At 36.4% G+C, this 16,592-nt stretch overlaps 1 protein-coding gene across 1 annotated transcript in view; it reads left to right on the top strand.

Annotated features, from left to right (window-relative positions):
* Positions 1 to 14,961, top strand: part of PTBP3 (polypyrimidine tract binding protein 3) — a 44,734-nt gene extending 29,773 nt beyond the window's left edge. The window contains exons 9-15 of the mRNA XM_069000787.1: positions 815 to 892; positions 1,539 to 1,669; positions 4,283 to 4,316; positions 4,942 to 5,034; positions 5,562 to 5,778; positions 6,814 to 6,891; positions 7,594 to 14,961. Of these exons, the coding sequence (XP_068856888.1) occupies positions 815 to 892; positions 1,539 to 1,669; positions 4,283 to 4,316; positions 4,942 to 5,034; positions 5,562 to 5,778; positions 6,814 to 6,891; positions 7,594 to 7,726 (764 nt within the window). The 3' untranslated portion in view covers positions 7,727 to 14,961. The remainder of the gene's footprint in view (positions 1 to 814; positions 893 to 1,538; positions 1,670 to 4,282; positions 4,317 to 4,941; positions 5,035 to 5,561; positions 5,779 to 6,813; positions 6,892 to 7,593) is intronic.
* The last annotated feature ends 1,631 nt before the right edge of the window (positions 14,962 to 16,592 follow it).

Here is a 16,592-nt window from a genome sequence, read left to right as displayed (position 1 = left end):
ACATGCCCCATTTAAAAAAAAATAAAATCTGGTGTGTGTTTACATATGAACAAATCCACAGCTCAAACTTGTATCTAACTGCCTCTTAGAACACAGCTTTGTGTGTTATTCTGGTAGCACTTAACTCCACATACTAATGTGGAAATCACTGAGCTATCTTTGACACTGGGACTCTCCATATGTTGCTATTCCAAATCTGGTTAATGCTTGTGATTTCCAGGGGAACTATAAAAAACACTGGTTATTTATAAAGTTACACAAACTGGGAAAGTACATCTCCTTAAAATGCAGGGTATGTATACTTCATGCATTTCAGCAGCTAGTAAAATTCAGAATCTCAGATTAGTTGTAGATATTTGTATTGTTTAGCTTATACTGATCTTAGAAATATTCAGGAGTTGTATCTCATCACTGCAAAACATTTTTGACTATATTTACTTGCAGAAAATTTCTAGAATACATGTCCATTGTGTGAATAAAAACCACTGAACACAGTCATATTAACTTTAATGGATACTAATCTGTGCTGTGCTTTCCTATTCAAACTTGTCTAATATATTTTGCCCTGACTTCATTTTAGAGAATAATGTTGAGGCTGACCAGAATATTTGCCTTCAAAAGTAGCTGAAAATTGTCTTTGTAAAACATAGTCTTGTATTTCAATGAGAGTTTTAACCCAAACATTTTATAAACATCTGGAATCACAGATAAAGTCAATATAGCAACGCTGGTAGCTGATTCTGATTGCTGAAATCTCTTCTGTTTTCCAAAACTTTCAAAATCCGCTTTAATTAGATGTATCTGTTCTCTCTAGCCACCCAAAATACCATCTTTCCACCATATACAGGGCCTCCTGGGTTTGCCCCAGCCTTGGGCTTTCCTCAAGGTGCAGGTAAGTTTGTTTTCTAAAAATGTGATATTTGTAGTTATGGCTAGTGACCCATCTGAATGCATCTGTTCAGAGTCTTTTTTTTAATATAGCTATCAGAACACAGTATTAATTTGAGTATTTGTAATTCTCTATCTCATATGTATACTCAGTAAATGAGTTTTTGTAATAAAAACCGTATACTGATGTAGTGTATCTTTCAATAAGCAAAAAACTTAAATTCCATGATGAAGATTACCTGCAAGAGAAGAAATAAAGCATTTGTTTTTCTAAGAATCATAAAACTGCCGTGTCATTCAAAGCAAATAAAGGGAAGTCTCCTCTTTACTGGCTATCAAGTGAGAAATAGATAGTCTTTTAGACTGAGATCTTTTCCTTTCTAGCACAGGATAAACTTTTATGCTGAATTATTTTTCTTTTATCTTGGGCTGCAATTTATGTCCCCTTTTGTTTGGGTCTGTGTAGCTGAATATTTCTTTTTCTCTGAAAGGGAGGTGCTTCCTGCTTTATTGGTCAGATACTAGTAATAACTAAATTCTTTAAAAGCATTTGTAAATCGAATACTGATTTTTTTGCCAAATACAACCTGCTTTTATATTCTACATTTTCCACTTTGAGATGTCAAGTGATGCTATTTATATCCTTCCAGGTCCTTCCATTCCGCCTGTTCCTGGAGCACTTGGTCCTCTCACGGTCACCACGTCAGCAGCACCTGGACACATGACTATTCCTGGTATTCCAGGAAACTCCGTTTTACTAGTCAGCAACCTCAACCCTGAAGTAAGTTTGACTAGTGGAACTGATGCAAGTGTCACCTTGTACCAACTGCCAGAATCATTGCAAACTGACATTAGCTGAAGGAATAAGAAGAATTCTCCATGCTGATAATATAAAAAACAGGACAGCTCTATAGTCATTTTAGGTAGCTGGCAATATTAAAAACTCCAGTCATCAGTGAAAAGCTTTCTAACACAATTTACTTCAGGAACCCTATGTTAGCAGTGTAGCTAGTAATTGGAGAGAAGTCTGTGGCCAAATGTAAGAAATATTTGAAGATGTAAACAACATACATATGCTAATTTACTGATACATCTGTTAGTATGACTCCTCTGTGTGCTGTTTTATCTGTAAAGAAGGCAAAGAATTTTTCATTACACTGGTTAAAAACCAAGGAATTAGATGGAAAGAAGGGAAGAGAAAAGGAAATAAAAGCATGCCAAATCAAGAACCTTTCTAAATATGTGTAGGGTGTTTCTAGTTTTGCAACTTTTCCAGACTGAAGAAAAAGAATACAAGTGCACTGTTACTGACATCACTCTACATTTATTTTTAAAAGTTAATAAGTACATGTATTCACTTGTCATAGTACCACACAGCTGATTTTTCATATGGTGGTAGTAAAATTACAAAGGACAACTTGGAAAGTTATTTTTGTAGTGGAAATGACATAGGCTGGTCTATAATCTTACTCATGTTATTCGAACACTGATCAGGGCTTAATTAAAAGCAATATGCATCTTTTAACAAAATTAAAATCAAGCTTTACCAGGGCCATGACTTAAAACACAATTCTGTTTGACTGTTGATAAGCAGTCCTATTCCAGCGATCTAAAATTCTTGTTATACACACTCAATACATTTATTTAACTGTAAAACTGTTAGGAGTTGTTGGCAAAATGGAAGTTACCTTCATATTCTGAGGTTTAAAAATCTGTTCACCAGTTTCTTTAAGTAATTGTGTTTCTGTTTTCGTATTAACAGCCAAATTCACAGTAAGCATCAAAAAACCAGCTGCAGATAGGGCTGTAAGACAAGTCATGTTTTCTTAGATTTTTCAATGTAGCAGTGAGTTTCTGATGATGGCTGCGGGTGTGCTTTCTGCAGCTGACTATTTAAGATGATTTTCTGAATGTGTAAGGAGTGTGCTTCTCAAGAATAAGTATATGTGAAGCATAGGTTGGAGCTCTTTTTAGGACACTGATGCTTTACATTACAATAATCATAGCTAAGAATTCATGTAGAACTTAGTGCTGTATTGCATGATACAATAGCAGTGTATTAAGTAATGCGCAACTTCTTAAAAGGATAAAAATAAGAATGTATAACAGCATTAATTTCCAACAATTAATGCTGTTGTACATTCTTATTTTTATCCTTTTAAGATACTGTTTCTTGGCAGTTCTGTAACACTTGTCCTTCAGTATTGGTAGTCTGACCCCTGTCATTTCTTTTTCTCTGCATAGGAAATCTGGTTGACCTTATTTCAGTTCCTATTTCTCTCCTGTTGCAGGGTTTCAGTGTGCATTTAAACATGCCTTCATGGCCTTTAAATTATCTGGTTTTGTCTTTCACTCCCCCCCCCTTTTTTTTTTTTAAAGAAGATATACCGTGGTCTCATTTGAATAAGGAATTTCTTTATAAAACAGAGACCTCCATCCTGAATTAAAATATTTGGGCTAGAAGAATAAACTCTTGATGAATTTAAATTTTACACTGATTGTTCTCTACTACTAAATGCCCTTGATAAATGGGCATGGGCTTACACTTAGGCTGTAATATCTTCTATTTTTGAATAATTTAGGTATGTTTGGTGCACATTTGAGAAGTTGAGCTGAGAAGGAATAGTGCAAGAGAGTGCAAGTAGCGCTTCTGATATGCAAGTATTTTTAGTGCTGGCAAAACCTTTGCCTCAGTTGAAAAAATTTTGGCTGCATTAGAGTGTAAATTATCTTCTTTGGTGCTTGGTACACAAGAATTTAATTGAGAAACACTGAAGAAAAATAATTCCTTTCCATATTTAGCTTCCTGTTCACAGCTTCTAATTGAATATACAGTTTAAATACCACTTTCTATATGCTTGGTGCATAAACAGTTGAATTCTCTGTGTCTCTGTTTAGAATGTCATGGCCATGTAGAGGGATGGGGACAAAACTGAAAACAAAGCAAACACATTTTGAAGCAACTTGGTTTAGTTTTGTTGGTATTGTCTGTTTACAAAATAGAAAGGAGTTCTTTAATGCTTTATTTTTAGTTTAGCAAATGTCTTTCATTTTTTTTCAGGGAATGAGCTGCTAGCATACAAAGAATAAGGTCAAATAATAAAGCTGCTTAGAATATTAATAGCTTCTACAGCATGACGGAATGATTCTTGAGTGATGAAAATGCATGAGCTGAAGTGTTAGCTTGTTTACGTATTTTACATGTGCATAGCAAATGTGTATTAACAAGAGTGCCATACCCTGTGGTCATTGGAGGGAGTGGCTTTTGGAGAGACAGATTTATGTATTAGTATGCAGTATCTCTCCATTCTTTTTGTTTACCATGCACTTATGGAATAGATGTCTTTATTTGCATGGCTTTAGAAATAATATACTCATTTTATCATTTAAACAGGCCATCACACCTTATGGACTTTTCATCCTATTTGGTAAGATATGTCAAATATACCTTGAGACAGGGCTAGTGTTTCTTTTTATTTGTCTGACCCATGCTGGTTAATTCAAACTCCATTGTCCTGTTCATGTCCAGAAAATGCGCTGAGAGAATGCACTGGTTTTTAAATGGCAATAAGTGGAGTCAGAAGTTATAAGCCACAGGTAGCAAAACTGCAAAGCAGTTAGTGTCAGAAGAATTTCGGTGTGTGGTCCAATTTGTTTACTACAAAAAATGGGAAAGCAAAGTAAGATGAAAAAACAGAGGTTGCATCAGAGGAAATGCTGTACAGAATTGGCTCATACATCAGTTGCAGGGGGCAATGTTTGTCAGAATAATATTTTAAAATACCTCAATTAAGAGGACTTTGACAACTATTGCACTATTTAAAAACTGAACATAAACATGCAGTAGTAGTATGACTAGGATACTGGGGATTTTCCTCCACTTTTGAGCCTCAGAAAAAAATACACAAACTTTAAAACTCTCCTTATACTAATATTTTGACCAACCTGTTTAATGAGATGATTGTAGCATTAATGTTAGTCAAAAGAAACAGACTTGGCCTTGTGCTTTTCATAGTAGTGCTCTGAAAAAAATTCCTTTCTGGATTTCCACAGGTGTGTATGGTGATGTGCATCGCGTGAAGATCATGTTTAAGAAAAGAGGAATTGCTTTGGTTCAGATGGCAGATGCAAGCCAGGCTCAATTAGGTATTGATTTTTAAGGCACAATTATGCTTCAAGCTAACAGGAGTTTGTTATAAAGAAGGAATTTGCCACCTGTTAGTGAGTGACAAGCATAAACATTAAATTCATCACTGTGCTGCATTACTGCATACAAACTTTGATAATACTCTTAGAGGCTTTTAAAAAAAGGTCCTGTGAATCTCAACCTAGTAAATACTAGAATTAAAGCATACAATTTTCTTGTCATTTATTTTAACAATACATTATATTATTTTCCTGTGATTTATCTTATATCTAGCTATTTAAGAATAATCAACTGTTCTGTATTGAAATGCTGTTTTATGTTTTTTTGTCATTTGAACTGGAGATTATATTGCATCCTTATACCTTTTTTAAATGTAGTGTTCTGACATAGCCCACCTGGTTGATGTGGAAGTTGCAGTTTAAGTTCAGAATGTGAAATCTGACACTAAGTAGAAAACAGTATTCCAAGAATTGCCTAGATTTCCCCCTCCATTAATTCCTGTTCAAATTACATTTCCACTGGTTAGCTATCAACTACTTGAATGGACAGAAGCTTTATGGAAGAGTCCTGCGTGCTACTCTTTCAAAATACCAGACAATTCAACTTCCTCGGGAGGGACAAGAGGACAAAGGTCTGACAAAGGACTATAGCAATAGCCCTTTACATCGCTTTAAAAATCCTTGCTCTAAGAACTTCCAAAATATCTTTCCTCCATCTGCCACCTTGCATCTCTCAAACATCCCGTGAGTATCTACATGTGATCTTCTTGGAAAGATGTTTTTTAGGTTGTTGTCAAGTTACAAAGTCTGACATAAGTTTTAGTTTTCTTTCCTTGGCCTTTAACGATTTGTTCTGCTGTGGGTGCTTCTGGTATGTAATTAACAACACATGAATCCTTTAACTGTCCCTTTTTTATCATTAGCAAAGAGGATAACTGAGTGAATTACCTTCTTTGAATTTGATTAGTTTACATTTTCTTGAGAGTATGCTTTTGGTTTTTACATATTAAATTGTGTGTCATGAATTTTCACAAAGGTTAAAGATGTTTTTTGAGGTAATGTACATCACAACAAATTCATCATTGACGTTGTTATTTAATACAGGTACAGTTTTTAATAATTCTAACACTTCTTAAAAAATAGTTTCTACAGAATTCAGACCTCTTATGTGGAGAGCAAGTTGTAAGAAAGAAAAAAGTATTTAGTGTGCTCTTTAAGACTGAAATAATCTTTTTTATGTCTAGAATGTTGTCAACAGTGTGTGGAGTAACAGCCAAACAAAAGTTTTTACAGGCATCTCTTGTTAGGCAGCTGTGCAGGAAGGGAAAAAAAGAAACTACGGCATTTTGCCCAAGTAAGAAAAGAAATTATAACACGCTTTGAAAACAGCTTTCTGAGTAAAATGAAAATCTTTGAAAACTGAAATGTGAAGCACATTTGCACAAATTGAAATGCAAGATGAAATGTATTCTTTAAGATTTTACGAGATTTTTATGCAATCTGAATTTAACGGAGAAAGAAACAGGCTTGGATGAAAAACAATAGAGTGCATCTAAAATATTTTTGTAGCACAATGTGTTACTAAAATGTAGAGTAAAAGGCAAATGTTTTGGGCTGAAGTGTTGACATGGTTTGAATTGGTGGAGATAAATTTGAACAAATTAGCAAGAACTAATTTAGAAGCCAAAATTGAGATCTTGATATTATTAGAGAACTCTGTGCTCTTCTACAAGCTGGGGTGAGTTTTTCTTTTGTTTGTTTTTTGTTTTTTTCAATTAGGCCTTCTGTTACTGTCGATGATTTGAAGAATCTTTTTACAAGTAAAGGATCTACTGTGAGAGGCTTCAAATTTTTTCAGTAAGTTCTCTTGTAAAATTGCTAAGCAAGTTTTCACCCTGGAAAACAGCTAATTGCTTTTTTGTGACTTTCTATGTGTATGTAACTATAGGCGGGGTTCCATATATGTATAGCTATAGGCAAAAGCAGTACACCTATCACAATTTTTATGATACTTTTGATCTTAAAATTTTAAATGGAATACTTTGTTAGCGTTAACTAAACTAAAAATAAGCAGCCTTTTGACAAATTCCGTATGTGTTCAAAGTAAAATAAGTTTAAGGAAACTGCTCACTTCTTGAAAAAACACAAGTTGTGTGTATGTAAAATGCCATGTAAAAGATGACAGTGATGACAATGTATCTACATTTATTAAGGTTACTTGACATCGTTATTTTAGTACAATCATGCCTGCTAGAATAATCCCACCTATATGGACAATGCCACTATTTCTTAGAGGTTTTCAAGCCTTATTTTGATCTAGCTTTTTGAAGTCCAGAGTAATGAAAGAATGACATGGCTTTAAGCCATAGATTTGCAAAATTTATGTAGTTTTGTTGTCTTTACATTTTAGCAGGTGCATAAATAGTTCTTTTTTTTTTTTGCTGTACAAGTGTCCAGTGTGTGTGATATGGCTGAGAAAAAAAAACCACTTATGTCACTTTTCTGTGTTGGCTAGTGAAAATTTGGTTAGGATTAATAATGGTTTTTATTGTACTTCAGGAAAGATTGCAAAATGGCTCTTATCCAGCTGGGCTCTGTGGAAGAAGCAGTTCATGCTCTCATTGAGCTTCACAATCATGACTTTGGAGAAAACCAACATCTCAGAGTTTCCTTCTCAAAATCTACAATCTGATTTTTCTGTGAACTTTCCCTTTAAGGCTGCATAATGGTTTAGTAAAATCTTCAAACAGAGACTGAGACAGCTGTGACCAACTCTGTCTCTTAAAAAAACCCTCATTCATACACAAAGAATTAAGTGATAATTTTTTCTGATTCTAGCTGCAAGTATGTCATACCTAGAAAGATTCTTCTGTGAAATAGTTTAGGAAAAATATTTATCATCAAATTTCCTACTTAAAATGGTATTTTGAGAATGTTTTTTCAGCTTTTGTTTGAAATCAGCCTTACAAAAAAATGTAGAGTGCTTTTACATATACCAAACGAGTATGTTTAATGAAATGGTAAATGTACTCTGTGCAGATTAAACACTAATTTGAATGTGAAATAGTGCTCGGGTTTCTTGAAGAAAAGCAAACAGTAACTGTGAGTATCCTCTAGGTAGTATTTATGTTACCAAGGTGTGTGTTCATACTTTGGAAAATCTTTACAAATAACTTGTTTATAAAAGTAAAAAGTCTGTGCTGTTCTTATAGATTAAATTATTAGAGAGAAGGCAGTGCCTTCTCTCTGTGGAATAAAAGGTGTTTGACAAGTTTCTTCAAGATGTATTGGAGAATTAGGTTGACTTGACCATGGGTTGGAACTTTGATGTCCTATTTCTGCTATGAAGGGATATGTAATAGTACCTTGGAGAAAGTAAAACAAGAAAATGGTCCTGATTTAAAATAATTTTTTACATTTCTCTAAATACTTAAGTGTTTGCAATCTTACGGAAAATATTCAGGTCTATGATGGTTTCTCAAGTTTCTAAGAAGTTATTTTTGCTAAGGTCATCTTTCAGGGCAGAAAAATTAAACCTCGAGATTTTTTACCACTCTAAAGTCTAATACTTAAATTACTGTGTATTTACCTAATTTCTTATTATGTGCCTTACTGTGTGTGTATGATACAATAGATTAGAGTGTTACCTGAAGTATCTTGCAAAAATATTGTGGGCTTTGTGAAAATTCTCCTCTTCATCTTTTTGAAAACATTTTCCATGATACTTCAAGATACTTTTTTTTTTTTTTCATTAATTAACACTTTGAATTCCAGTTCCTTGTGTTTTCTTATGGAGATTGCATATAGATGGGAATGAGGTTTCATTCGTTGTGTAATCACGTAGGGATTCTTTAAACTTACCTAGTTGCACTTCTCTGGTGGTAGTACTTCACCGATAAAAAATTCACATCCAGACAAAATAAAAAACCCAAACAAACCCATATAGGAAAGCCAAACAGCAAATCCAGTTCAGTTTCTGGACTTTGTCTGACTTTTTGAGAGACACTGGCTGTATCATAATATTTTCTTTCAGGTTTCTGCATTTCTTTATTGGTATTAAACTTTAGGTAATAGAATGTTACCATTCTTTCCTTTGTAAGTATGTTTGATACTGAATCTTGGTTTCTCTTTGGGGAATGAGCTGAGATGCACTTAAGTTTGGTCATGAGTTTACAGATGAATACTAATGACTTCTGATAGCATTTTTAAGAGCTAAATCTCATTTTAAGGGCTTTTTTTTCCTAGCATTTTCTTTTACATAAATTAACTGAAAATAAATTTAATTTGACTTTACCACATTTTAGAGACCTATTCTTTCAAACATGGTATTTACTTACTTCTAACTATTGCAGAGTGTTTCTGCTGTAATGTTTTGCCACTCATAATTGTTTTCATTCATCTGAATTGTATGAGTTTATTTTTCTAGAAGAAAGAGTATGTTTCTACCATGATCCGAGTATTCTGTAGTGAGCTTTCTCAGATTTTCCCTCTGAATTATTTTTGCAAAATCATCCCAGTAGTAGCTTGCCAGCTCCTGCTGCAGCTGCACCCTGAGCTACCTCAGCAAATGTGTTCCTCAACAGTAGCAGCCAATCTGACTGTACAGATGTAGCTATAACAAGTGCCATACAACACAACTATATGAATATGCAGAATGTACAATGTACTGGAAAGTTCAACTGGCTTAGGAATAGTATTCCCCTTAGGGATGTTACCTTTTGGATTTCACAGAATCATAGAATGCTATGGATTGATCTTCGTGAGCGTCTCACAGGCCCACCTCACAGTCTGTCCAAGTCCTTCTGGATGGTATCCTTTCCCTCCAGGTGTATTGACTGTACCACACAGCTTGGTGTTGTCAACAAACTTGGTGAGGGTGCATTTGATTCCACTGTCCATGTCACCAACAAGAGTGTTTAACAGCTCTGGTAGCAGTGCTTATCCTTTCACAACACCACTCATTATTGGACTCCACTTGGACATCAAGCTGTTGACTACAGCTCTTTGAATGTGACCATCCAGCCAATTCCTTTTCCAGGTCCACGCATCAAGTCCATGTCTCCAGTTTAGAGACAAGGATATTTTGTGGGACAGTGTCATGCTTTGCACAAGTCCTGGTAGATGACATCAGTTGCTCTTTTCTTATCCACCATTGCTGTAACTCTGTTGCAGGCCACTAAATCTGTCAGGCATGATTTGCCTGTAGTGAAGCCATCTATGTCAGAATCTTACTGGGAACCAAGGTAGGACTCACAGACATAGTTCCCTGGGTCTACCTTATTTCTCTTTTTCCAAATGTAGGCTATATTTCCTCTTTTCAAGGGAAGCTTTAGTTTTCACAGTTTCATAGACTTAGGCTGCTCAGAAAACCTCTTTTCCTCCCGGGCTACATGTCGTTATTTCCATTCTCTGTAGCCTTTCTTTCAGTGTTTGAGTTCATCCAGGAGTTCCTTGTCCATCTAATGTCATCCTGATGTTTTTACCTGACTTCCTCTTTGTTGGGATAATCACTCCTGAGCTTGGAGGAGGTGATCCTTGAATATCAACCATCTTCCTTGGGCCCCTCTTCCCTCCAGGTGTTTATCCCATGATTTTCTACAAAGCAGATCCCTGAGGAGGCCAGAGTCTGCTCTGCTGAAGTCCAGGTACAGAGCTTTCTGTGCACCTTCCTTGCTGCCCTAAGGATCTCAAACTCCATTTCATGGTCTTTGCAGTCGAGGCTGCCCTTGAGCTTCACATTCCCCACCAGCCCCTCGTCATTGGGAGAAACAGGTCTGGCATAGCACCTCCTCTCCTTGGCTCTTCTATCACTTGGAGAAGGAAGTTATCATCATGGCACTCCAGGAAGCTCTTGGATTATGTGCTGCTGTGTTGACAGATATTAGGGTGGTTGAAGTTCCCTATGAGGAACAAGGTTTGTGTACATGAGGCTGCTCCTCTCTGTCTGTAAAGGGCCTCATGTTCTCTGTCTTCCTTGGTCAGACAATCTGTAGCACACTCCCACTGTAAAGTCACCTGTCCCTTGCCTGCCTTTAATCCTGACCCATTAACTCTCAGTCAGCTCCTCATCCATCCCCAGGTGAAGCTCCATGAACTCCAGCTCATTATTGACATAGAGGGCAACACAACCTCCTTGCCTACCCTTCCAGTACTTCCTGAAGAGCCTTTATCCTTCCATTCCAACACTCTTTAGAGCCATCCCACTGTTTGTCCATGACATGCAACTGAGATCATAGCCTGCTGGCATGCCCACAGCTCTAACTCTTCTTGTTTATTCTCCTTCCTTTGTGCTATTGCATAGATGCTTTGGAGTTGAGACCCTAATGAAGCTGAGTTACTGGCTGGAGTGGCTAGAATTTCTTTGTGTTGTTCTTCAGGTGCTTTTCTGCTGACCTGTGATCCCTCTTCAGGCTCTGGATATCTGTTGCTGGCACTGGCACCAAATTGGGGAGTGGGGTAGACTGAGGTTCTCTTCCCCCCCAGCATCTTTAGTTTAAAGCCCTTCTCACCAGCTTGGCAACCCTGTGGCAGAAGATGCTCTTCCCCTCTTCTTACAGGTGCACCCCATCAGCCCTCAGCAGACCCAGTTTCTGAAAGCAAGTTCTATGGCCGGATCAGCCAAACCCCTGGCTGGGACACAGCCTCAGAAGCATTTGTTGATTCGCCAGATTTGATTGGCCCTTTCAAATACCTTCCCTCTGACTGTGAGCACTGATGAAAAGACTGACAGAATCTTAAAAATTTTTAACTTAGGGAAAATCTGAATGTGGGTATTTATTATGTTTGCTTTTTGGTTTTGTGACACAAGTATTGTGTATCTTTTTGATTCACCTTTATTGTTCTATTTCTTCAACAGAATTATTCTTGTCAACACACTTCTAGATTTGTGTGTATCTGAAAGATGCTGCCTCTTAGGGAGATCTGCTTTTACAAGATGTGCAGACAAGCTTTGTAACTTGACAGTACATTTTAACATTTGCTTAGCAGCATGAAGGCACTAGTTAAGGCTAGTTTTTCCCATCTAGTGTTCTGCCTTGAATAATTGAAAGCACAAACGTAACCCCTTAGTTATCACAATGCATTATTAATGAAGGATCATGGTAAAAGAAATATTTTTTATACTTTGTGCTTGACTCATTAGTGCCTGACTGCAAAAGCGCAGTTGCATCTCAGTTCTTGATTCTCTAAAGCATATAATAGTAGATCCCTTGATATCTGTGAAAAGAGCAAGATTTGGGAAAGAATGGTATTATTCTACAGATTCTTACAGTGATGTAGATAGAAAGGAACCTCCAAAGGCCTTGGTCCTACTTTTCAGTCAGATTATGGACAACTTTAAGCAGTTACTCAAAGAATTGTCCATGTAAATTTTAAAAAATCAAATGGAACAAATTCTTTGTTCTTTGCTATTCTGTTGGGCAGTCCTCACTGTGAATTTGCTTTCCTAATATGTAACTAGGCTTTAAACATACTGCATCCTATGTCTTTTGCCTTTTTATCTGTTAACTGTATAACTCTGAAGAGGATTCTGGCTTCATCTTCTCTATACTGTGGCCTTAAGTTGTTAAAGATAGGTTTATAATTACTTTAGCATATGTTATTAATGTCTGTTTAAATAATTGGTGAAGTATCTGATAATGTGCACAGTGTAAGTTGGGCACATGATGTGATTCTTTGGGGCTATCCTGTGCAGGGCCAGGAGCTCGACTTGATGATCCTTGTGGGTCCTTTCCACCTCTGCATAGTCTATGATTCTATGACTGTATGGTTATGCCTTTGTATATGTCATGCCCTTGAATCCACTCTTAGTTACCTCCTAGTCCATTCTTTTTGATGGATGCACACTTGATTCAAAGTGTAATAAGGCCTTTGTAACAACCCAGGAGCAGCTAAGTGCCTTTTCAAATGATCCTTGATTTGTTATATAGTGGTAAAACTTCTGCTTCTTCGAATTTCTGCATAACTCTTGAAATATCAGAACCAGATTTTTAAACTTTGACTCATAATTTGACTCAGTTGCCTTGTCTGCTGGTCCTGTAAGTTGCACTGGTTTTGTGTATTGATAAATTGAGGTCCTTTTTATTTGGAAGATATTCCACATATCTGTGGAGATTTGCCTATTTGTGACATTACTGATTACAGACAGCAAACTTGTGTCTGTATGCCTAGAAAACTATTAGTGTTTGTGGATAGTACTGCCAGTGAGAACTGTGTGATCAATTATTTTTCCCTCCTCTGATTTATGTCAGTAGGAACATGATAAGTTGGGGATAAGAGATGTAGACCTACTACTTGTCATTTTATGCTGTTAGCTTATACTTCTCTTTTTGAAATGGGAGGTCAGCTTCCTACAAAAAGCATTGTATTGCCTTAACCTTTGGCCCTGATATGTTGTTAGGCAGAGCACAACTATTGAACTGTTGTAACTATTGTTACTGTTGTGCTGAAAGGATACTAGTCAGATTACACAGAATTTTGTCTTTAAATTAACTTCATCTTCTGTAGCTTTGCTGTATACAAGATTGTTTGCCTGCTCTTTTCAAAGCAAATCGTAATAGTTAGAATAGAAAATTTCTGAAGTATTTAACTTCAGAGTTTTATTGATGGGGGATGTGATATAGGAACAAAATTGGACCAAAGTTTTTGTGCCTTCAGTAGTTTTATATGTAGAGTTTTTCATATTTGTACATGTCTTAAGTATAATAAATACATTTTCCCCCTCTGGAAAATGTATATTTATATTGTGGAAAATTAATATTGTCTACTGACTATACAAGAAGTGAACTGCAGCTGTTTCAATACATATTTAATTATTCTATTGCCTTTCCCATTTCAGCTTTTTCTTTTGTACTGCAATATGTAGAAATCCAAGCATAACTCAATGTTATTTCCAACTTCAGATAATAATGACATGTTGTGCTAGGAGCACTCCCAAAGAAATTAAATGCTAACATAATTGAAGGTCCTTGATAAATGAAAAAAGCTTTTACGTTAGCAGATTAATGTCATCACTGTAAGCAGTTTTTCAGTTCTTGGAAACTCTGCTTTATTTATGAGTGGGAAGCTACCACACATGAACTTCATTTGAAGCACTTTCCAATTCTTTTTGAATATGTTACCCACTTTCTGCAGAAGTTCTGCAGCAGCACAAGACAAAAGTTGCTAACCAAGCAGATTCTTGCATCAGAATGTCATTGCACTCACTGACCAAAGACTGTTCTGGTTTTACTGAGATATATGAAAACCTGTTTTCTCTCACACTCTTTTCTGATGGGAAGACCCAATGCAAAGTGGCCTCTATTTGAGACTATTACTGGTGGTAGAAAGAGTGGAAAATGAAACTGTAATGTGAACCAAATGGTGTGAGAGAATGCAAAAAGTTAATGCATTGCTTTTAGTCCTGTACTCAAGACACAATAAACATCTCTAAAAATTGCTGTCATTCCTTCATTTTACATGATCTGTTCATAGAAGTTCCTTTTGGTTTATAAAAATGTTCCTCTAACACAAGAAAATACTGTAAATATCTGTACCATCATGTTTTGTTTGGTTTTTGGTTTTCTTGTTTTTAAATCTGGCAAAAGAGTGTTTGGGGAAACAAATGGAAATGTAAAATGTTTTTATATAAAAAGATTGTCTGTATATTTTAATAAGCAACAGCTTTCATTTGTAAAGCATCTTGTGGCATTGCATGAAAAGTATTCCATGTCTGTGGAGATGACTTAAAACTGAAAGAAGATGTAAGATGTATTAAAGAAACCTATTTTGTGACTGTGTAGTGCATGGTGAATTTGATTTTGTTTGTGCTGTAATATATTCTGGTTTTTTAGGTTAGTGTGTTTTCTGATTACATGATAGCTATACCTAACTCTTTTCCTAACTCTAGTTGTTGTAGCATGTCTTTTAATAAATGTAATTATGGCTGTACTCTCTTACATTTTCCTGTGTTCTTATCTATTGCTTTGGGTTTTTCTGGTCTTGTAATTGTGCAGCTAATAACACCTTATTTTCTGTTTTTCCCTTCAGCATACATGGGCATCTAAGCAAAAGCTTTTCATATCAAAAGTCTTTTAAGAGGGTTAATGCGCATCTTCAGCAAGAAGTGAAGGTCAGCAACACCTAAACTTTCTCATGAGCAGGGCAGAAATTCTTATTTCAGTAGGATGGAAATCTGTTCTATAACTCTAAGCCAATAGAGTAGTTGATGACTACTTTATTTGTGACAGGGATGAGGGGCTTCAGTGATGAGAGATGTGGGACCTTATCATTAAAAACTCTTTTGTTTGTCTTTTACTGTGCTGTACTCTTTTCTAGTTGTGCCAGTTTGGGCAAATTTGTAAATACATCCTCTGAGAGAAGGCAGGTTACAACCAGCCCTCCCCCACCAGGTTTGGGAAAAAATAAATTTTCCTCGAAGGAAAGTGAAAGAGATAAAAACTATTTATTTAACAAACACATGGGAAAAGGATAATAATGCTAAATAATGAAACCTCTTGCTCTGCTGAGAGAAACCTGGGAAAATTTCAGAGTCCTTCCATAGATCTCTCTCTCCCCCTCCTTGGAGCTGGGATGGGGTAGTGGGCCCACCTCCAGGGCCAAGGCCTTGGTGGAAATTCCTCCCAATGTATTCTGATGTTGAAACAGCCCAGCAGAGGAAAAAAAAAGGAAAAACCAAAGTCCCAGGAAACAAAAGTTCAACTCTGTCTCTCTCCAGAGAAAGAGAAAGGAGCTGAAAAACTGGCTGAAAACAAGCCGGGTGCCTTCCCCACTCTCACTGCCACTGCTGCAGAAGCAGACAGGTTTTATCTCTGTGTCCTTGGAACATGAAAACAAGCTGCAAACTGTTTTGAAAAAGTACACTTCTCTTTCCCCTCTCAGGCATAGAAAGGCACAAAATTAATTTCTGGGCGTAGGGCAGCAATACAGGATACAACACCATAAAGTCACCCCAAGACACTAGTCCTAGGATCCAAATTCATATCTGTTGCACAAAGATTTTAAAAAATGTGGCCAGCAGCTGAAAAAGATGGTCTGCTTTCAGTTTCCTGTTTCTCAACTGTCTTGTAGATTGCTTTTCTTTCATACTCCTTTGGTTGCCCTTCTCTGTGTTGCACAACACTAATTTAGACCCTCTTATTCTTGCATCCAAAATTCAGGATTGGTGGGAAAGAGATAGTAGTCTAAGGCCATAGATAGAAATATGAGGGGACTGCAGTACCTCTTTCTGAGCTAGAATTCTCAGCCAGTCTGGCAAGGATTTAATTGTCTCCCACCCAGTAAATTACGCTATTACCAGTCTCTGAGTGCAGGTGCCTTTATAAGGAGAAAAATCTGATTCAGTTTAGACTGAATTGCAGGTTTCAGCAAAATGCTTATTCTCCAAGGCTACATATGAAGTCCCCATGTGTAACTCTTTATTTTGTCTGTGATACTTATATATTTGATGAGCATTCTGGGGAAAATGCTAGCTTTTGGTGGCCATAATCTGCTTATTTTTTGACCAAGTCTGCCTGAGAAGGTGTGAGAAAGTGAAATTCCTGCCTGTTGTCTTCTCCCAT

The sequence above is a fragment of the Aphelocoma coerulescens genome, assembly GCF_041296385.1.
Source record: "Aphelocoma coerulescens isolate FSJ_1873_10779 chromosome Z unlocalized genomic scaffold, UR_Acoe_1.0 ChrZ, whole genome shotgun sequence".
NCBI classification, from domain to species: Eukaryota; Metazoa; Chordata; class Aves; order Passeriformes; family Corvidae; genus Aphelocoma; species Aphelocoma coerulescens.
This window is presented reverse-complemented; position numbering and strand designations above follow the sequence as displayed.